At 49.6% G+C, this 21876-nt stretch overlaps 1 protein-coding gene across 1 annotated transcript; it reads left to right on the top strand.

The window, feature by feature from the left end:
* Positions 1–643: 643 nt before the first annotated feature.
* On the top strand, positions 644–7188 carry KCNK15 (potassium two pore domain channel subfamily K member 15). The gene is made up of 2 exons (XM_039497362.1): positions 644–1371; positions 6180–7188. Exons 1-2 carry the CDS (start codon positions 1089–1091, stop codon positions 7094–7096), a joined length of 1200 nt encoding a protein of 399 aa, XP_039353296.1. The 5' UTR covers positions 644–1088; the 3' UTR covers positions 7097–7188.
* The last annotated feature ends 14688 nt before the right edge of the window (positions 7189–21876 follow it).

Below are 21876 nucleotides of genomic sequence, written 5' to 3'. Positions count from 1 at the left end.
ACCTACCCAGCCCTAAACGGTCTGGGTCCTAGCTGCATTACGGACCAACCTCTCCCTCCCTTCATGGTACAGCAGCAGTGTGATCATTTGAAGGCCATGCGATAATAATCCTCATGTGTGAATGGGATGAGACTGGTGACAAATTCCTCTTCACAGTGGAAGGCCCTTTACTTTGGAACCACTTTGGCTGTGCTCAGGCAGGGGCTGAAAGCAGAAGCAGCTATTATTTAAGCCTAGGGCAGGCTCAGTGCAGCGGGGATGGGGAGACATGGGTTGCCATGACACATCTCGGAAGCGATGCCGCAGTAGGGGCTGCCTGGGGGAGTAGGGGACCGTTTACCTGGTTGGGCAGCACGGCGGAGTGGAAGGTGCTGAAGCAGCAGGTGCCTGTCCCCCTAAGCGGGGGGCTGGAACAATTTGTATAGTGGGGGTGCTGAGAGCCATTGACCCAAACTGTAACCCTGGCTAGGATGGACATCGCTTCAAGCCAGGGGGTGCAGCAGCAGCCCCCGAATCTCTAGTTCCACCAGCACCTATGTGGCCAGGGAAGCCTGAGGGTACGGGAAGGGAGGGGCTCGGCTGTGGTTCTGGAAGGGGGCGGTCCGCTCAGCCAGCCCGGGAACAGCCACAAGCTTCCCACACCCCCTGCGCCAGGAGAAGCGCATCCAGCTGCGTGCCTGCGGAGGGGGAGCGCGCAGCGGGAGGAGCAGCCGCAGGCGGAGCGGCCCCGGGACCAGCCCACCCTCCCCTGGTGCGGGAGGAGGGGACTCCCGGGGCCCTGGCAGCCGGCGCGCGGGCATCGCTACCTTCCAGCCCCTGCAGCAGCACCGCGCAGGGGGGTCTAGGGGCCGGCACCTGAGGGAGCCGCTGCCCGGGCTCTGTGCACGCAGCCGGTGCCGAGGGGAGCCGACACCCGCCGGCCGGTGCATGTCCGCTGCAGGCGGGCGCCGATAACCCGGGCCCAGCGCAGTGGGGAGCTGGCGGCCGGTGCATGCGGCAGGCGATGCCCGCCGGCCGGGGGCTGAGCAAGCCGGCGCTGGTCCCCGGCGCGGTGCCCCGGCCGAGCGCCCCCCAGGCCGCCCCTCGCCATGAAGCGGCAGAACCTGCGCACGGTCTCGCTGATCCTCTGCATCTTCTCCTACCTGCTGGTGGGCGCCGCCGTCTTCGACGCGCTGGAGTCGGAGGCCGAGAGCGGCCGCAGGCGGCTGCTGGAGCAGAAGCGGGGCGAGCTCCGCAGGAAGTACCGCTTCTCGGCCGACGACTACCGCGAGCTGGAGCGGCTGGTGCTGCAGGCCGAGCCGCACCGCGCCGGGGGGCAGTGGAAGTTCGCCGGCTCCTTCTACTTCGCCATCACGGTCATCACCACCATCGGTGAGTGCGGGCTCGGGCCGCCCCGTCCCCCCAGGGCAGCGGGCCGCCCCCCCCCGCCTGCCCCCAGCTCTCCACGGGCAGCGGGGCCGCCCCTGTCCATCCCTCCACGGGCACCAAGCCCCCCCCCTCCAGCCCTCTACGGGCACCCAGCACTCCGCCGCGCCCCTGTCCACCCCTCCCCGGACACCGGGCCGCCCCTGTCCATCCCTCCACGGGCACCAAGCCCCCCCCCCCCTCCAGCCCTCTACGGGCACCCAGCACTCCCCCGCGCCCCTGTCCACCCCTCCACGGACACCGAGCAGCCCCTGTCCATCCCTCTGTGGTCACCGAGCCCCTCACCTGCCCTCACTCCTCCCTGACACCCAGCCCCCTCCCGCCCTCCACGGGCACCCAGCACTCCCCCGCGCCACTGTCCACCCCTCCACGGGCACCGGGCCGTCCCATCCCCCCAGGGCACTGAGCCGCCCCCTGCCTGCACCCATCACCCTGGCCTCATGTGCACCGAGCCATCTGCCCCCACCCCTCCCTGGGCACCGAGCTGCACCTTGTCTCCCCAGCGCATTGATCCTCCCCCTGCCTGTGTCGATCCCCCTGCCCTCATGGGCACTGAGCTGTCCCCCGCCTCTCCCCATGCCTCTCCCCATCCCTCTATGCGTACTGAGCCACCCCCTGCTACCTGCTTCCCCATGTGTCCTCCCTCAGTCCCAGGGTCACTGCACCACTAACAGCTCACTTCTGCAGTCTCCTCCTGAGAGCCATCAGCAGCCCCCATGAACCCCGTCAGCTTGCAGGGTACAGCACAGTACTCTGGAATTTAAGGTTGCTGTCATTTTGGTATCTAAGTGCATCCATGTCATGCTCTGTGCAGCTTCCACCCCACTCCTTGGATTCAGCATCAGGCTCCTTCCCTCCCTGCCACCTGCAAAAAGACTCTTCTCCTTTGCCCCATCTTGCCCCGATGTAAGAAAGCCCCATCACACGCAGTCATGGGAACAAGGTTTTGAACAGCTGGGAGTTCTTATCCCCACTGCCTGCCCATGGTGTCCTTACCTCTGCCTTCAGATTATGCTAACACAGGGGTCGGCAACCTTTCAGAAGTGGTGTGCCGAGTCTTCATTTATTCACTCTGATTTAAGGTTTCGCGTGCCAGTAATATGTTTTAGCGTTTTTAGAAGGTCTCTTTCTATGTCTGTAATATATAACTAAGCTATTGTTGTATGTAAAGTAAATAAGGTTTTAAAAATGTTTAAGAAGCTTCATTTAAAATTAAATGAAAATGCAGAGCCCCCCAGAGCGGTGGCCAGGACCCGGGCAGCGTGAGTGCCACTGAAAATCAGCTCGCGTGCCATAGGTTGCCTACCCCTGTGCTAACAAGACTCAGAAGCCACCTTTCCCCTGATGTGCCCTGTGTGATGTTACGTAGTTCTCATATGCAACAAACTCATCCAACTGCCTGCATTTACCTCTGTGTGGGCACTGAGCACACCCCTGCTGCCTGCACCCCCACCTCTCCATGTGCACTGAGTTCACCCCCACTGCCTGCACCCAGGCACCCCCTCCTCGGGCAGCAAGACTTCATTTGTGGAAATGGGCAGCCTTTGAATTGTTGCAGGGAGCTAAGAGGAACTTTAATGTTGGAAATTGGCCAAAGACTTTAAGTGTCTTCACCTTTTCAGAGGTGTGCAAAATCAGGTTTACCAGTTCCAAAGCAGAGGACAGCATCCATGGATTCCACTCCCCGCTGTATTGCTGACTCCATGTGACCTCAGTTTCCCCATCTGCAAAATGGGAATAATAATAATTGAAAAGTAATATCTAATTCTCTGGGACTTTGGCCAGGGCTCCCTGATGTTTACAAAGCCACCTGAGATCCTATGATAGGAGGGGCTGTGAAAATGCAAAATATTATCAAAATGCTTATGCAAAATGTGAGTATTCTCACAGTCACGTGACAGTATACAGTGGGGGCTGAGCACAGGCCGCTGACTTCATTGCAGGCAGTAGCAAAAGGGCTGCAGGGAACAATGGGAAACCTGACAGGAAAAGACCTATTCCTCTCTATGGGGATGTACAAGTGTGAACATTTTAAGATTTGCTCTATTGAGAAAGTTCTCCAGGAACAGCCTGGATGCCCTCAGTACAATGCATGAAACCCTGACCCCAGGCAAAACTCCCACGGGGGCCCAGATTCCAGCCATATCTTCTCCTCAAAGCCCTGATGTTTGATTGTAGAAGACCTACTTGGGGAGCCTTGCCAGCCACCCCACCTTTGAGTCTCACTATAAAGTTCCAATGTCCCTTTGTGCTGGCTGAGCTGTAATTATTACTTGCAAGTGCAGCCTTGAGCCATGAACCTTGAGATCTAATCCCAGCCTTTTGCCATCCCACAGTCACCTTGGCTAATGGCTTAATCCTTACAGCGGGGTAAATTTTAGTGGAAAGGTGTAAAGCCTTTTCGCAATTGAAAATCAGAATGTAAATGGTAAGTATTTTACTTAGTTGATTGCACACATTCCGTGTGCACAATGATGGATTTAAGATGCTTTGTTTTAGGGTATGTTTCCACTGCCACTGGGAGCAAACTTCCCAGCCCAGGTAGACAGACTTGTGCTAGTGGGGCTCAGGTAGCACACTGAGAATAGCAGCATGGGCATTGTGGCTGGGGTGGCAGGTCTGGCTGTCAAGCCCACCCGTCCCCTGCATCTGAGGTTGGGTGGCAAGCCCGAGTCTCTGCCGAAGCTGCAGTGTCCACATTGCTATTTTTAGTATGCTGGCTCGAGCCCCATTAGTGTGAGTCTGACACACTGGGAGGCTTGCTCCCAGCGGCAGTGTAGGAGTACCTGTAGAGTCTTGCTGACAACATTCAAATGAATGAGTGTCCGTACTCTTCAGGGACATTCCCTGTGTTCTCAGGACAGATCAGAGCACTCTTTACTCAGCAAAATGCTTCATCCACATTTGTGTCACTTGAAGAGCTGTGAAAATAACTGATTTTTTTTCAGTTCACTGACAGTTCTGAGAGGGAAAAAATTATTTTCAAGTCAACCCCTAACCAAAATTTGTTTTGGGTGAATTGAAAGGCAGAAATATTTTTGCGGTTGAACAAAATGTTTCATTTGACCCAAAAGAGAACATTTCTGTCGATTTCAAGCAGTTGGTGTATCAGTGTTTACTCTCTCATTTCCTTTGTGGGTTTGAAAGCATCAGTCATATCCTCTTTTAAGAGTATTGGGGGGAACAACAGCTATTTCTCCACCTTATTGCTGCTTTAGATCATTATTTACCCCTTGGTGTTCCCACAGCATTCTCATGTACCCTAGTACCTGGTGATTGCTGCCAGACCTTGTGCTAAAGGTCTGGTAGCTTTCTGTCACTCAAGTCCTGATTTCGCTCTGTGTTCTGCAAAAGGTGCTTGTTTGATTGTATCAGAGAAAATGACATGAGGTAATTTAAACTCCTTTGACGTTGATGTGTGTATACACAAACAATGGGAAGCAAACTCTCTCTTAGAATATTGCAGTTGTGAGTTTACTACAGTCAGTTATGCAATACCTTGTCTTGCAACCCCATCCAATTTCCTGGAGTGGGAGGTGCACTTGAGAATCTACCAGAGACAGTGTGTGTAAATTGTCTCCTGATCAATCCATCATTGTGATCGGACAGTTTCCCTAAAAGCTCTGCCCTGTGCAACTGTAGGGGAAGCCCAGTCATAGTACTGAATGAGAACTAGAAAGAAAAAGAATGCCTCTTGATGAATATTTTTTCCATATTCTTCATTCAAGTTGTTTAAGTAACTGGAAAAAGTGAAAATTTTAAATAATTGTTTTCAAAAAACCATGCAGCAGTGCAGGGAAACAAACTGGCTCTGTCCCGTCTTAAATTAACTTTTATTGTTCTAGGATGTAAACCTGTCCACAAAAGAAGTTTCCATACCTATTGCCTTCTCAAATGTAGTGTGTTTTTTTGATGAGGCCTCCTGTCCCCATAATGATTACTGCAGGATACAGTATAATTCTTTTGTGTTGAATTTTATCCCTCCATCTGGGGCATAGATCACAAATTTCAATTAAGCTTATCAACTAAGTCAGGTGGGTGCAGAATCCTGAAGATCAGGACCTCAGTGAGTACCTTGTTCTTATCCTACTGTTCTCATGCGCCTCCTTGCTTAGTACACCAATTCTAAATCTCCAAACAAGACAAGGAAATTAAATTTTAATCTGTGTTGGTGAGGATGGAAGATGCAGCGCTTCAGCCTTCTCTGAGCTCTGTAGGGATGGAGTCAGCTCATGGCGCTTCAGTGAAATAAACACTTTGTATTTAAAACAATAGAGTGAAAATGAAAGTGCCTTTGGTCTGATTCTCCTCTCAATTCCCCTGGCATAAATCAGAAGAAAATCCACAGAAGTCAGTAGAGTTACACCGGTGTGAAACCAGCCTGGGAGGAGAAGCAGGCCCTGTCGGTCAAATCCTGCCCATAGGTACTCCAGTGCGAGCCCACAGGCTATCATGGGGTGCAAGAGGGGTAACGTTAGCCCTTTAAAGACCAAATGAAACTCCATCCTTAGTGTACTCTGTTGCAATTCGGAGATCAGCGTGGGTGACCTGCAGGGGAGCGTAGTCCCAAATCTCAGTAAGCGCAAACCATGAGCACACAAATCTGTCTACAAACATTGCTCTTTTCCCCCTCAACCCCCAATCCCCACAGAAACCAGTCTGTCAGCAGTGGAATTTGGCCTGCAATGCTGACATGGGATGCCATTGCTCCTGTGGGTTTAAGTAATGCCTGCCTTTCTCTCTTTCTGGTGCAGGTTATGGACATGCTGCCCCGGGCACAGATGCTGGCAAAGTTTTCTGCATGTTCTATGCAGTCCTTGGTATCCCCCTCACACTGGTTATGTTCCAAAGTCTTGGGGAACGCATGAACACTGTAGTCCGGTTACTGCTGAAGAAAATAAAGAAGTGTCTGGGCTTGAAGAAGACTAATGTCTCTATGAAAAACATGGTCTTCGTAGGCTTATTGTCATGCATGGGGACACTGTGTGTTGGAGCAGCTGCCTTCTCTTATTTTGAGGGCTGGACCTTCTTCCATGCCTATTATTACTGCTTCATAACCCTGACCACTATTGGCTTTGGCGACTTTGTAGCTCTGCAGAAAAACGAAGCTTTGCAGAAGAAGCCACCGTATGTGGCTTTCAGCTTCATGTACATCTTGGTCGGTTTGACTGTGATTGGTGCTTTCCTAAACTTAGTTGTCCTTAGGTTTTTGACTATGAACTCGGAAGATGAGAGGCGCGATGCAGAAGAGAGGGCATCCCTGAGGAGAGTCAGGAACAACATCCACCTGAAAGCTATGGAAGACAGTAAGAACAGAGATGCTATTTTTCTACCCATAGAAGACAGGACAAGTCAAATGAACCTCATCCCACTGATGCAGGAAGACGCTGATAGACCAAGACGTCACTCTTCAAACTCTACCACCAGAGTCCCTTCCTTCTGCACGTGTTTGTGCTACAGACCGCGGCTGTGTGGGAGCCCTGCCCCTTCCCATCCAGAGACCCTAAGCTGCCACACCAATCCCGTTTACTATAATTCCATTTCTTACAAAATTGATGAGGTCTCCCTGAGCATGAGGGATCCCACTGGCGTCTCCTCCCCTGGGAGCACTTTATCATCCAACAGCCCCCGCTGCAGGGAACACCACCACCTGCGAAGGAAATCCATCTAAATGTGCATGCTCTTTGGGAATTTTTACTCTGAACTGTATTCTACTACTGAAGTCATATTTTGATGATAAATTATTAACTGAGGTCATTGTTATTATTCTAATTTCTTCTCCTCTCTCCAGCTACCTGTTAGAATGACTTCAACTCCAGCAGCTGCCAGCTACATAATATGCTGACCAGTAATTTGTTTTAAATACCACTGATGAATAATTGTCTCTCTTAGCAGGAGATGTCAGACCATGTTACACTTTTTTTTGGCAGTATATTAAGGTAGCCGTGCTTATATAATAGCTCCCCACAAATTATAGAATCCGATGTCCTGTTTGTAGGACAGAATTGTTCCCTTGGAAATGGCTTTCAAAAAATCCAGACCCCGGCAGTGCAGTCTGTATTCCAGGTTTGCTCTGATTAATCCTTAGACTGCTGGCTCCTAGCGGTGTATGTCAGGAACCAAACAGGCTCAATGGTATGTGCCAAAATTTACTGAAAACAAAATCTGTATTAACAAGCTCTCCAGCAATGAAGATCCCTCTCTAAATTAGGGATCCTCACAAGTAGGGCACGTGTTCTTCAATGTAACATTTTAGAGATTTGTAAGTGATAATTTGCAGTGAGATAATATACAAAAGGATTTCCTCGCTGGATAGTCACATAATGTCCGAACAGCGAAGGAAGCAATGTTGGCAGAGATTTGCAAAAAGGGAGATGATAGTGTATCAGCTATGGAGATACCTTGTGCAACAGCAGAGGCACCAAGTTTAATGGGGTTACATTTGTGAACAATCCCTGTCTGTCCAAGTTACTTCAATGTCACGCTCACTTCATGTTTGAAACCACCCACAGTGAGGCTCCAAACATGATGCAGCTGGTCATTATGGCAGATAGACCACCTGCTTTTAAGTGGACTCTCCGTGCAAGCCCCAACCTGTGAGCAGGTTGCTCTGTCTTGACTGCAATGTTCTGGTTTCAAAGGAACATCCGGCGACCTCTCAGGTAGGGATGAAATACTCAAACCATCCCTCTGCCTCTGAACTCCACCTCTCTGATGAGGCATGGCCATAGGGCGAGGCTCTTCCAGAGACAGGATGGAGAAGGGTTTGGGGGAAGTGGAATTGGATTTTTTTTGAAGTGTAAGGTTAAAATTGAAGGCGAACAGACTTGGGAATAGTGTGCCTGAGCCACTATCCCCCCCACCTTTGAATCTGAGAGCTGACCCTGTCCTCCATTAGCTCTAAGAACCCCCATCATCGACCTCACTGCTCTAAGGGAGGCCAGAAAGTAGCTCTAGCTAGAATTTCTGTTGCCCCACTTTTGGCTCTTTCCCCAGCACCTGCAGCCTTCCTTACATTCTAGCGTGGAGGGAATCTGTGGTGTTAGCATTAGTCACTCCTGAGTACGATAACCTTCAGGTTCTGCTCAGAGCGATTTGTGCTCGTAAGAACAATGAAAACCCAAACTCATGCTGCCGAGGAGGTGGAGTCTGTGCTCTCAGAAATACTCAGAATTACAAGATCTCAAACCAGTTGGGGTGTTGGGTGCAACCTTGCACCTTCCCACTGTAGTTCAACCACAAAGATGTCACGCTCCAGGGAAGGGGTAAGCTCCTTGCTTTGCAAGACTTTGTGTCTCATCTGCTACTTGAAACGGACAAGCTCTTGTGGGCTGTATGAAAATCCATTCTACACTGGGATCCGTTGGCCTGGAATGGAGATTTCTGGGTAATCATGCCCATCTTGCACTCACAGCCACTGCTCTCATGAAGATTTTTGGCACCCAAAAGGGGCCCTATGAACGGCCCAGAATTGCTGTCTCTGCTCACTGAGATTGATCTTCACTTGTTCCTCTGGGGGACCCGGAGCCAGCTCCCTACCTGGTGTAAATCAGCATAGCTCTGTTTACTTCAGTGGAGCTGAGGTTCTGGCCATTAGTCTTCTGGGGCTTAGCAGCATTCTTCCCCTTCCCTCTCCTCTCATGGTAGCTTGTTGAGCCGTGATACTAAGTGGGGACATGGAGGGTGGCAAGAACAGCTGGGCCCTGACCCCCAGTCCCACTCCCCAGCAGCTGTGGGAAAAGGATCTGCCTCTTACGGAGCCTCAGTCCAGCAGCTGCCTTCGGGGTGAAGAGGATGAGCTTGCAGCCATTTCAAGCTGTTTGCTGGGAGCTTCTTCCCTGGAGAGCAGGAAAAGTGCCCTCCAATGCTCCTGCTATGATCGGCACCAGCTCTAGTAGGGAATTGCCATAGTCTCCTCCACATTTGGTCTCAGAACAGCTCCCAGTGATGCTGGAGTGGGAAGGCTCCAGCGTGGGCCTCACCAGACTTCCTTTCTCCTGACTAGGGAGTGGAGAGTAGAGTGAAAAGAGGTAGGGCTTGTGGTGGGACCTCTCCTTGCAATCCTCTTCCAATACTGGTACTGCCCCTGCATCTTCCTGCATCACCCTGCATCTTCACATATACTCCCCATCAGCCTCTGGCATGACAGCACTCTTCCCCCACAGGGGTCCTGGTCAAACCCACACTATGGAGGTTAACAAACTCTTCCTCTCCAGGCCTTACATACAGCCCTGGCAGAGTGCATACCAGCATGGGGCTGTGGGCTGGAGGGGTCTCATGTCCTTGCTCCTCTCCCACCCCATCCCCCAGCTCCTCAGAAGGCCGCACCGTCTCCTGAGATTTCCACCAACAACCCCCTGAGAGTCCTCTTCCTCGGCTGGGCCTCCTCCCAAGAAGAAGGTGGCAGTGAAAACAAAAGGAGGCCTCTGGCAAAGGTTCCAGCAGTGCAAAATAGCCAGGGGGGCTTTTCTAACAGGTTGGCGGGGCTACATGGTGACCCACAAATGCCCTACCAATGGACCAAGAATATTAACTGGCTGGAATTGAGGGCAACGAGAAGTCAGGTTCCCTTTGCCACATTACAGAGGGAGACTCGTGCTCCGGCAGGATATATACGATGGAGACCCAGAACACACAGTTCTGCACGGGTGCCCTTTCAACCGCATCCATCCTGGGGAAATTAAGTTACATGCACAGCAACCGGTAAATCCTTCAATCATTCCGTGCTCTGCCTGCCGTTCTAGCTATCAACAGCAGCTGCACAGTGGGCCTGATTTCTAACCAAGGATTGATAAATCCCTGCAAGTTTGATCCCATGTGTTTTTATGAGTATTTCATTTATTTCTTTGTGCATGTGCTCCGCCTCCTGCTGAGAATCCTGGCGCAAAGATGGCATGTGGCAGGCACAGATAGAGGCTGTACAGAGGCCATGTGCTAGGCCAACCTCCACCGAATTATCAGTAAAAGCTGGCACGCAAAGTTTGTCCCAGTCAGCCAGTTGTTTCCATTATTCAAACTGTGCTGGTTTATTATCTGTATGATGGCAGCATCTCTATTGAATTACTGTTTGTTCAGGTTTTGGCATTGCTGGTGCAGCTGAATAGCTGATGAGCAGGTGGTTAAATACTCAACTGTATCTCCTGCCCCTGGGGAGCTCCCGCATGCAGCCCATACTTTGGAAATCCTATTAGAATACAACCAGCCATAGGTGGATGCTCAAAGCAAGTGAGTGCTCACTTAAAGTGGGCAGCTGTGCATCTAACTTGCCCCCCCCCCCCAATGACTTACTATTTGTGAAAGCAAGAGATCACATTAGGGTTCTTGGAGGTTAGAAAGTTGCAGTTTAGCTCATACTGTTTGGAGGCAAAGAGCCCCCAGCCCATACTGCTGTGTAAAGCCATTGCACCGAGCTCTAGCTGGGAAGAGAGGTAGGAATCAATCCTGCTGCACATGCAGTAGGGCCAATATGCAGTTGCATATCCCCGTGGATGAGGAGCCTGACGTGTTGGGAGAAGGCTGCTGCAGAGAGAGAGGGTCACCTCCAGTCCTTGTTGCCGTGGATGGTGGAAGGTAGCAAGTGTCTGGGGCCTTGAGTGCTCTGCATAGCAGAGAGGAAGGATGGTTTGCAGTTATGGCATTGGACTGGAACTCAGGAGAGGTGGGCTCAATCCCCGACTCTGCCACAGGCTGCCTGTGTGACACTGGCCAAGTCACTTCTTCTCTCTGTGCCTCAGGTCCCCTGGGGGATAATAACTTCTTTTTCCCACCCTTTGTGTGTCTTAGACTATAAACTCTTTGGGGCAGGGACTGTCTTGCAAAGTGTATGGACAGCACCTTGCACAACTGATCTCAGCAGAGGCCTCCAGGTGCTACCACAATGCAAATAGTACTCTAGGAAGTGCCAGCTCTGGAGTTCCAGCTCACCCCTGCCAGTGCCAGGCACATCACTGTGGGACTCCTGGGCACATCCTCCACCAGCTCAGCTGACAGTACAGCCCCAGTGTAGGGGTCCACCTGGCAGTTTTATCAAGCATCCCCCAGGATACTGGCTCCTGCTGGTTGTCATGACTCTGGCTCACAGTCTGGAGTCATTTTTGTCCAATGCTGCACTCAGTGTCCAATCCTCTGCCTGTTAACGACCCAGCTTTCTGAGTTCCTTGGTAACAAAGGCCAGGCCCATACTGTGCACCCCAAGAACCTGGCTGGACTGTGGCATAGCAGGCCAGTAGCTGTGGCATTCCTGCTTTGCCCCCTTGTCACCTGGTGGTGCCCTGAGCAGCTTTTCCAGCCTTAGTAACTAGCCACCCCATTGCAAGTGTTCACCACTGTGCTTCATTATATCCCTTCTGCAAGCCACAGCCTGGAGTGTTTTTTATATACTATTTATAGTCAGCTTCCCCCACCTGCTTAGCTGCAGCCAGTCCTATCTACTCCTGCCTTCCTTTGTGTGATGCTGCCTTCCTGTCTGCTTAGATAGCCCCAGCTGCTGCAGGTTACTTCCACCCAATTACCCCCTCTACTCAGGTAATTGGCACGCTCTGCTACCTGCCTGTCTGTCAGTCAGTTAATGTGTCCTGGTGAGAAGGTGAGGGCCAGAGTTCTGGGCAGCTCCTGGCTCAGCACACCCTGTTACACCCCTGCTGAGGCAATTGCACAGGAAGCTGCCTTGAGACTGCACTGATGTGAACTGAGCAGAGCTGGATTTGCTCCATGCAGCCCAGGTGTGTTAGGATGCAGTTCCCTCCTTCCCAGCTGCCATGGCTGTGCAAGCAGGTATTGCACTGGATGCATAGCATGGGCGGAGGATGATGCACCTGAAGCTGGATAGCAGAGGAGATTAGGTCAGTAAGTGCAACAGGTGTGGAACAGTGAGCTAAACAGTACGGTCAAATTCAGCCCTGGGGCAAGTGGGCATAACCCTCACTGGATCTGCAGCCATTTGCGTCAGGGATGGGTTTGGCCCTTTGTGTTACATCTGCTTTTCTGCTAAACGCTTTGTTTTATTGTTGCTTCAGCCTCCCAGCTTCACGCTCCTCCCCCCACATTTGTGTTGTTCACCAGTTGCATCTTGTCTGGCACCTAGGCGAAATCCTGGCCTCAGGGATGTAAATTGGAATTTTGTCGTTGACTTCAGTAGGGCCAAGGTTGCACCCTAGGGGTGCAAGCTCCCCGAGGCTGGGACTGTCTTCTCTGTGGCTTTTCTCTATAGTGCTCAAGCCAATGGGGCCGCGATCCTTGGCTGAGGTGCCAAGGCATGGCTGTTTTATACAATAATGGGCCTGTTTCATGCTGCCTTCGGCGTGAGTTATGACGAGCACAAATAAAAGGGGCAGCAATTGAGGTTGGGATCACCAATGGAGAGGTGGGTAAGGAGGCTGCATTGCCATGGGGGGGTGCTATGAGTGCCATGGCAAACAACTCTTCTATTCTTGCTGGTGCAGGGGGGTTTCTCACTTGGAGGTTTTATAGTTTCGATCATGTGGAGCTTATTGTTTAATATCTAGTCTGTGTGTGATTGGAATCAGACTGTCCCTCCATGTGCCAGGGAGGGATCTGAGCAGGGCCAGCCCACAACATTTTGGCACCTGAGGCGGGGAGCTCAAATGCCCCATGCCTCCTTATTTGGGCCAAAACTTTGAAAGGTCTCAGTTCTGACTTCTTCCTGTTCTACTCCTCTCATGGTACTGCTCTGCTACCTACCCCAATAAAGGAGAACTAACAACTTAAAATGCCGTGTTCAAAAATTTTCAGTAACACTTAACTTTCGAACTCCTGAACAGCAAATGTAACTTTTCTTGTGTGCATAGTAAACACTGGCATTTGTATCTGTTTGAATAATCAAAGTGGTGCTTTCCCTGCCTTCTTGGTTGCAAAGATTTGAACTGCTTCCTGAAGGTCCACTGTCTGGGCCAGCCCATGCTCTGTTGAGATGGTTGCAAGGCCGACCAGCCTCTCCCGTGTCATTGTGGAGCGTAGATGAGTTTTTATTAACTTCAGCTTGGAGAAGCTGTGTTCTCCACTGGCAACTGTTACAGGAAGTGTTAGAAGTATGCGCAGAGCAACAAAAGCATTTGGAAAGAAGGTGGTCATCATATTTGTGCACATATATTCCAGAACAGCCTTTGGAGTTGATCCTGCTCAAATGTCTCTTGAAAGGGCTTTCAGTTCATCACCTAAATCACTTGCATCAATATCGCGCCTGTCATCATGTGTCAACACTGTCTCTAGTGCCCTGCATTGCTGGTGTAGGTTTTCTTCAGGTATAGTGAGGAGTTTTGGAATATCATACAACGTCCCAAATATACTGCTGTGTTCCTTGAGCTGCATGAAATGTTCTTCAGCTAACTGTATTGCACAATCTAGCACCTGGTTAAAGAATTCAACTTTGAATTGTTGTTTGGGGTCTTGTATGGGATTATCCTGTGCCTTGTAATCAAAATGTCATCTTCTTCGGTGACTCTTGTATTCTTGAATGGGTGGGAAAATAGCTTCAGTCTGAAGTTCCTCTGCCAACTTCTGTGCATTCTTCAGAACATTTTGAAATCCCTCATCTGACTGGTAAAACTGTAGGTATGACTTTGCTTTGTTCCATTGCTCCAGATATATCAAGGTCAACACCTTGGAAGTCTCTTGCTTACATTTATTTCAAACATGTTATGCCACAACACTAAGTCACACAGAAATTTGAAGTTCTGTATGTTTCTGGTGATTCCATTTCCCTCTGCCACTGTTCTCCCACGAATGGTTCCTGTCATAGCATTATCCTCCATAATGGCAACTATGGCATCATCTATCTTCCCAATTTGGTGTTTGATAGGCTTTATCACTTCCACTCGACTTTCCCAAAATGTGGCACTCAGTGGTTTCAGTGTCAGAGAGGATGTTCCCAGATGTTGCTTCAAAATTTGCCATCAATGAGTTGATGCAGAGAAAAATACATAGATGCTTTGAATTACATTAAATTCAGCAGCTTCACTAGAAGCTGATGCTGCATCACTGACCACCAAGCTCAATGAATGAGAACTACATGGGACAAAAAAAGCTTGGGGGTTTAACTCTCGGATCCCTGTGTCTGCACTCCTCTGTTCTTTCCTCTCATGTTGGCACCATTATCGTAGCCGACCTCTCATGTCAGCTATTGCAATTCCCTTATCTTCCAGCTTTTTAAGAAGCACATTTGTCATACCAGCTCCTGCAGTATCATCAGTGTCAATAAATTCTAGAAAATGCTCTGACAGTCACCATTGCAGGGACATTTTCACTAGGTTCTGTTGTTGTTACAAAACACACCATTAAAGTCATTTGTTCCATATGGCTGATGTCCAGTGTGCAGTCCAGAATAACAGAGTGATATCTTGCTGACTTCAGATCTGCCACAATCTTCTGTTTGACTTTTGTTGCCAGTAACTGTATGATCTCATTTTGAATTGTTTTTCCAAGGTAGTAGTGTGTGTACATTTCTTGGGTGGTGACTCTTAGATGCCCCTGGAGTACAGCATCAAACTCAGCCATCAGCTCTACAATTTTAAGGAAGTTTCCATTGTTTTGCACATCCAGCTGATCTGAAGTGCCACACAGTGCTAGATTTTGGATAGCAAGCATTCTCACAATGACAATGAGCCTTTTCAGAACATTTTGTCAGGAAAGAGACTGATACAATCTTCTCTTGATGCTGATCATCTATGGTGGCCTTTAACCTTAGTCTCATCTCAAGTTCTTTCCACCTATAGAATGCTCTCTGGTGATTTGCTGACTTCTCATGGCATGCCAGATTTCTAGCCAGATTCTTCCAGTCCTTTGTTCCTGTAGAACCCAATGTGGCTGGAACGTTAGACTGGAAGAGTTTGCAACAAAAACACTATGCAGCATTCTGGGTTTTTGAGTACATACGCCATGGCCTCTCCACTTTGTCACCATTGGGGATTTCACACCAGTAAAGTGTTGGATGGAAACGTCTATTTTCTTTGTCTTTGAGGAACATGATGTTTTTCACTTGCTGTGGCCCATGCGGTACAAGGAAGTCCCTCAGGCTACTGCTCAAGTGGTCCACAGTCCTGGATCATCTAGACTTAAGGAACTAAACTTAGCAGCAGCTGTTACTTGTGCCTCCACCACACTCTTCTCTGATCTACACTTACATCCATTAGAGCTGGAGATGGAGATATGGATGCTGTAGTAGCTGCCAGGTCACCTGCACTCTGACTAACTGGAAGATCAGGAATCTCCTCACCACTCTTATCCTCACTGGGACTGGAAGGCTCACCATGAACATTTGTGTCTGTATCTCAAGAGAGCTCCTTTCTGCTTAGATAGAAAAGCTTCCTTTGCTTTCTTTCTTTTTCTGAATGCTGCCCCAGAGGGGTGTTTTTTTCTTTCACTCATGATGGCTGTTCTGTGCTAGCTATAGTGGCTCTCAACACTCAATTGAAGGGGACAAATAGGCAGGCTGATAGCAGGGCCTGTGTGAGGGAAGATATCAGCATCTTAAGGGCCTAATTGGCTCCTACTACTTCAGTTGACTGCCTGTTCTCCTTAAGTGGGTTCAGGGAAGCAGCAGGAAACAGGAAGCTCCCTGAGAAGCTGGTGTGCTAGAGAGGTACATAAAAGACTCCTCCTCCTCTCTCTCCCTGCAGCTCCTGCTGCTTTCTGTTATTCCCTCTCACCTTTTCTCCTGCCTGCCTGTTATGTTTCTTGTGCCCTCCTTCCTCCTGCACAGCATTCCACCATCTGTGCATCTAGAGCATAGAGAATACATATGCACCAGCAGCAGACACAACTTTCTACACTCTGGATCCTAGTGGCGCCCCCCTCCCCCCCCCAGTCTGGCACCTGAGCTGGCTGCCTCAGTTCGCCTCATGGTAAGGCCAGCCTTGGATCTGAGCTAGGGAAGAGTTGAGGATTCCCACATATTCTCAGTTGTGAACTGACAGTTATGAATTAGAGAGGCAGCATGGCCTAGTGCCACTGGGGGACAGGGCTCCTACAGTCCAGTCCTGGCTCTGCCACTGACTCAGTGTGTGACCTTGGGCAAATCCCTTAACCACCAGGGCCAACATTTTTAGAGCTGGGTTTCTAACGTTAGGTTCCTAAATCCACATTTAGGTACCTAAATAAAAGGCCTGAGCATTTGCAGCAGCCAGTGACCTCAGTGGGAACTGTGGGTCCTCATCACTGCTGAACATCAGGATGAATTTTGATGTGTAAAGTCCAAATGCGGGATGCAATGCATGACAGAGTCCTAAAATGAGGGACACACATTTATTCAGGAAAGTCAGAGCCTACGTGATTCCTTCCTGTAATAATAGATTACCCTAGTCCAGTGTTCTAGCCACTAGGCCACACTGCTATAACCTCTGTGCTAGGATTCTTTAGTTCTGGTGTAAAATGACTTTCAGTAATAAAACTGGGGGGTGAGCAGATTTATGTAGGATATGGGTGAGTTTAGGACTAAAAGTGATGTTTCGTGGAATGACCGACATGAGAGGTTTGCTTTGCACCATGCTTGGAAGATGCTCAATATTCAAGGAAACAGAGGGCCATCTGGTGGTTGAATCAGGAAGTGCTAATCTGGAATTAAGCATTTTCAGAAATAAACAGTGAAGTAAAACTATCCCAGTGAGTTTGGGAATTCAGCGTGTTGAGATGCTCTGGATTCCAGGTGCAAAGTAAGGATATCAGGAGACTGAAGAGCATTTCCAGGTAATCATGTAAGGAGCATGGTCCAGAACATCATTCAGTGGAAGAGTCCGTTATAAAAACAAAGAACTAAATATGCTCATCTGTGGTATCACAAACATCCTTGGTGTGAACAGGTGAACAATATTCATGTTTATTGTATACTAGGTTTTTTGGTTTTTCTTGTTTGTTTTTTTTAACTCTATAGCACCTTGTACTCTGTAGGGTTCTCAATCCATGTACATACATCACCATGGAAATGCAGCCAGGTCTGGGGTGTGGAAGGCAGATAGGTGCCACACAAGTGTCCTGAATCACTAAATGAGAAAGGTAGGTGGCATGATGCTCTGGAACAAACCTCGGTGGGAGGAGCTATACTAAGAGCAACCCTGCTGGGGAGCTCACAGTCTGAAAAGACCAGTGACCCAGGAAGGTTAAGGGGAGGGAAATATGTAAGTAGTTCCATTCCAGGTGTAATGTACAGCAGTGCTTCTCAAAGGGGTGGTCTGCAGACCGGTGCTGGTCCGTGAGCCATCAGCTGCCGGTCCGCGGCAAGTTTCCTCATAAGAGTGTCAAATAGGATAATAATTTGGCACCGGTCCCTGGCACACTGGGAAAAAAAATTGCCGGTCCCCCACATCAGATAGCTTGAGAAGCATTGATGTACAGGATTAGGGTAGAACTCCTCAAAAGAGTTTGAGAGCCCTCTAGCGGTCTCTCTGTGTTCCATGTTTCAGAAGCCACCAGAAACCAGACAAGCATCAGTGTGTGTGTGTGTGTGTGAAGCTAGGCCTGGCAGGTCTGTGTATGTTTGTGTGAACATGGTTATTTGCGACCTAGATGGGCTCCTGCAGTCTCTTCAGATTTTTTTTGTTGTGTAAAGAGCAAAAGACTCAGTAGTGGAGCTGGGTGGGAAGCAGTTTTCATGTCCTGTGAGAATTGGAGAGTTTTAAAAAAACAATCCCCATTCTGAACTGGGATAAATTGTCAAAATCTCCAAAATTTTCACAAACTGAAAAGACTCCCCACCCCCTCCCCCAAATTTGAATCAGGTCAATCAAAATGTTTTGACAATTTCTAAATGTTTGGCTTCAATTTTGACTTTTTATTGTAAATTTACTTTAAATTTAGAAATAAAAATCATTTCAAACCAAAAAACCTCAGGACTTTTAGTTCTAAAAATGTCAAAACAGGATATTTCTACAATCTCTAAACATGTTTCCAGTGTATCTTGATGCAGGAAATTAGTCAGAACTGGCCCTTTCCAGCAAGTGGTTTCAGCTTTGGTAAAATTTGCATTTTCTGGTGAAAAAGGTTATGTTAAAAAATATCCTGGCCAGTTCTACTCTCCCCCAGGCTTTGGTCATAGATGAGATGCCAGCTACTCCCATATGCCACTCACCCAGCTCATGGCAGAGGTGGTTCAGGAGGGGAGGAGATGGTAAGGTGAGGGGAGCAGGGTTCACTGCAGGAGACTTTAGGCTCATGTCCTGTCATATTATTTTAATACTCATTATCAGCTGGCTCAGCTGTAATTTTGCAGCTTTGTTAAACCATTACATCGGCTGCTGCAAACAGCCTCCAGTGGAAGTGAACAGGACTCCCTTTGAGTTCACTTGGAGTTGGGCCTGTATTTATTCCAGTGCTGAATGCACCACCACCCCTGCCCCCGATTGAGAAAGGAGCAGCAATAACTTGGAAATTCAAAATGACAAAGTGTCGTATTGGGGCTCAGCTATTCCAATGTATAATACAGCTTGGACCCACTTTGCACTCATGTGCACAAGTGCAGCCCAGCGCCCCTGAGCCAAAGCTCCCTGAGAACCCCCGATTTGCACACCTGCATTGGCGGGAGGGATGTGCAAAACAACGTGCTTGAAAAAATGCCTTAAGTCAGGGGTGAGCAAACTTTTTGGCCCAAGGGCCACATCAGGGTATGGAAATTGTATGGCCGGCCATGAATGCTCACGCAATTTGGGGTTGGGATGTGGGAAGGGATGAGGGCTCTGGCTTGGGGTGTGGGCTCTGGGGTGGGGATGAGGGGTTGGGGGTGCAGGAGGGTGCTCTCGGCTGGGACCAAGGGGTTCGGAGGGTGGGAGGGGATCAGGGCTTGGGCAGGAAGTTGGGGCATGGGAGGGTGTCAGGGGTACTGGCTTCGGGTGGTGCATACATCAAGCAGCTCCCAGAAGCAGCTGCATGTCCCCCCTACGGCTCCTACGTGGAGGCGTGTCCAGGCAGCTCTGCACACTGTCCTGCCCGCAGCCACCACCCTTGCGGCTCCCATTGGCTGCAGTTCCAGGAGCCACGCGGAGCCACAGCAGGCGCAGAGCGGGGCAAGCTCTGACCCCGCTCCCCAGCTGGAGTGCCGGAGCAGGGCAAGCTCCGTATCCTGCTCCCTGGCAGGAGCTCGAGGGCCGGATTAAAGCATCTGAAGGGCCAGATGCAGCCCCCCGGGCTGTAGTTTGCCCTCCTCTGTCTTAGGTGCTTGTTACCAGTGGAATTTAGTGCTGAATTAACACAGAGACCTGCATGTTCAGCGCCCCCCCCCCCGATTTGATGCTAATTGTGCTCACAAGCATGGCTGTGCACAAATTTTGTGTGTGAAGTTGTATGGTTGCTATTGATTTTGCACACACAGCACAGGTGTACCACCACCTTCTTGTGTGGCTTTGAGGCTGTTGACCCTGAGCGTATGATTAGATCCTAGATCATCCTAAGCTGTGCTCTGTGCTCTTGGCAGGATGGCAGGAGACCCTGATTGTCAGCATGGGGCCAACATCCTCTTGTCTTGGTGCTGCTTTCCCAGAGGAGAGTTTTTATTTCACTGAGAAACGTCAAAGTCCACCAGATTTTTTCATGTGAAATGATTAAAAACTGCCCTGCGTCCCTGGTGTTTGTGTTTGGAGGCAAGAGGCCCTGACATGAGTGGAATCCAGGGGCAGAAAGATTCTTTAACTCCTCTCTGGATTTTACGTCAGAGCCCACCACCTTAAAATTACTCTGCAATCATTCATGAGACACAGAAGCCCCAGCACAAAGACACAAATTAAACACACAGCAACCCATGTCAAAACCACCCTGGGAATTGATGGCTGTGACGTTTGCCGGGCCGAGCAGGGTCCTCGGCCATAGGCTGTCGCTGATAATGGTTGGCCAACCCAGAAAGGCAGGGCACCTGCTCACTTATTATTGCTGTTACAGAGCCCGAGTTGCTAGGCAAGATTGATGTTAAGGTCCCCTGTTGCTTAGCAACTGCCTGAGCCTGATGTTGCTTTTGGAAGTTGGTGACGGTTTGACAGCAGGAGATGCCATTCAGCTCTCTACATCTTGCTGGGTTGGGCTGGGTTGACTTAGGCACTGCTGGAGATTTCTCCCTCGACTTTCTCTGTCACCTTTATTCTGAGAGTTAATCAGCAGATACAAAATCACAAGACAGACAGAGGCTAAATTCACTGACTATATTATTGGCAGAAAAGGATTAACTTGTCTCTAAAGAGGAATGAAAGTACATGCTCAGGAAGGTAACTAAGTGTTTTACAAGCGTCTCTTTGGCACTTCGTGTCCTTGGGTGTAGAACAAATTCAGTCTAATTTTGTCATTGTCCGTAGGAACAGAAGCAGATTGTCTCCAGCACTCACTCAGCTGCAGACTGAGAACCCCATGCACCTGAGACAGCCAGAAGCCAGGGATACTCGCTCTGGGGGCTTCACTATAATCTCTAACTGAGCTCCCTAAAAGAGGGGTCTTCTTTGAGGGAAAGTCTGATGCACCCACACCTCCCCCCTGCTCCCTCTCTGTCTCTCTTCTACACAACAGTACTTGGGAGGCCAAAGGGCTTGAAAATGGCATTCATACCCAGAGGAGTGGACAGTGCTTCAGGCCTTAGCTACCTTCCCTTCCTCCTGATCCCATGGCAGTAGCTGAATGTTAGTGGGGATCAATGCGCTTTTACAGCTCGCTGAGGTGATGGGAACTTTATGGTGAACGATGTCGTGTCTTGAAAGTGACACAGGCGTTTGGTAGAAGTTGTTCACTTAAAGGGATTTTTGTTCCTGATGCACTGCTGTCAGAAGTGAAATTTAATGGATTCCATGAGATGGGCCTGAGCCCTAGCTTTTCCCACCAGCTGGGCCTGCTCTCATCTGAATGAAGGGTCTGAAGGCTTCTCAGCTTTCTGCCTTCAGAGAGGTGCAGAACAGATTACCCTCAGAGAGTGGCCACTGCTGGAGACAGGACACCAGACATGGTGGACCAGTGCTCTGAGGTGATTCAGAGAATCCTCTCTTAGATGCCCAGCTGATGTGTTGTGCTCATGTACTGCTGACAGACCCTGGTCATCAGTGGGCAGGATTGAACTTGGGACCTGTGAAGCTTAGTGTACGAGCCTCTACTGCATGAGCTAAAAGCCCCCTGGCTCTTAGCTAAGGCTGCAGCAGACTCATTCATCTCTAATGACTAGTTTACACTGGCAACACTAACACGCTTGTGTGGTCACGGCTCTAAAAAACCCACCTCCATGCTGGGCATAGTGCCCAGTGCTGGGGCACTGTTTACACTGGCAATTTACAGCGCTGCAACTTGCTGCGCTCAGGGGTGTGTTTTTTTAACACCCCTGAGCGAGAAAGTTGCAGCGCTGTAAATTGCCAGTGTAGACAAGCCCTAAGTGGTCATGGTGCTACTAGAGGGAACAGAACACCACACACAGGAGGTGTGTCGGTTACACTCACATGTTCCAGGTCAAACAGATCATTTGGGGTTGGGAAGGAATTTTCCCCA

The sequence above is a fragment of the Mauremys reevesii genome, linkage group 13, assembly GCF_016161935.1.
Source record: "Mauremys reevesii isolate NIE-2019 linkage group 13, ASM1616193v1, whole genome shotgun sequence".
Lineage (NCBI taxonomy): Eukaryota > Metazoa > Chordata > Testudines > Geoemydidae > Mauremys > Mauremys reevesii.
Note: the sequence above shows the minus strand (reverse complement) of the source record. Positions and strands in the feature narration are given on the sequence as shown.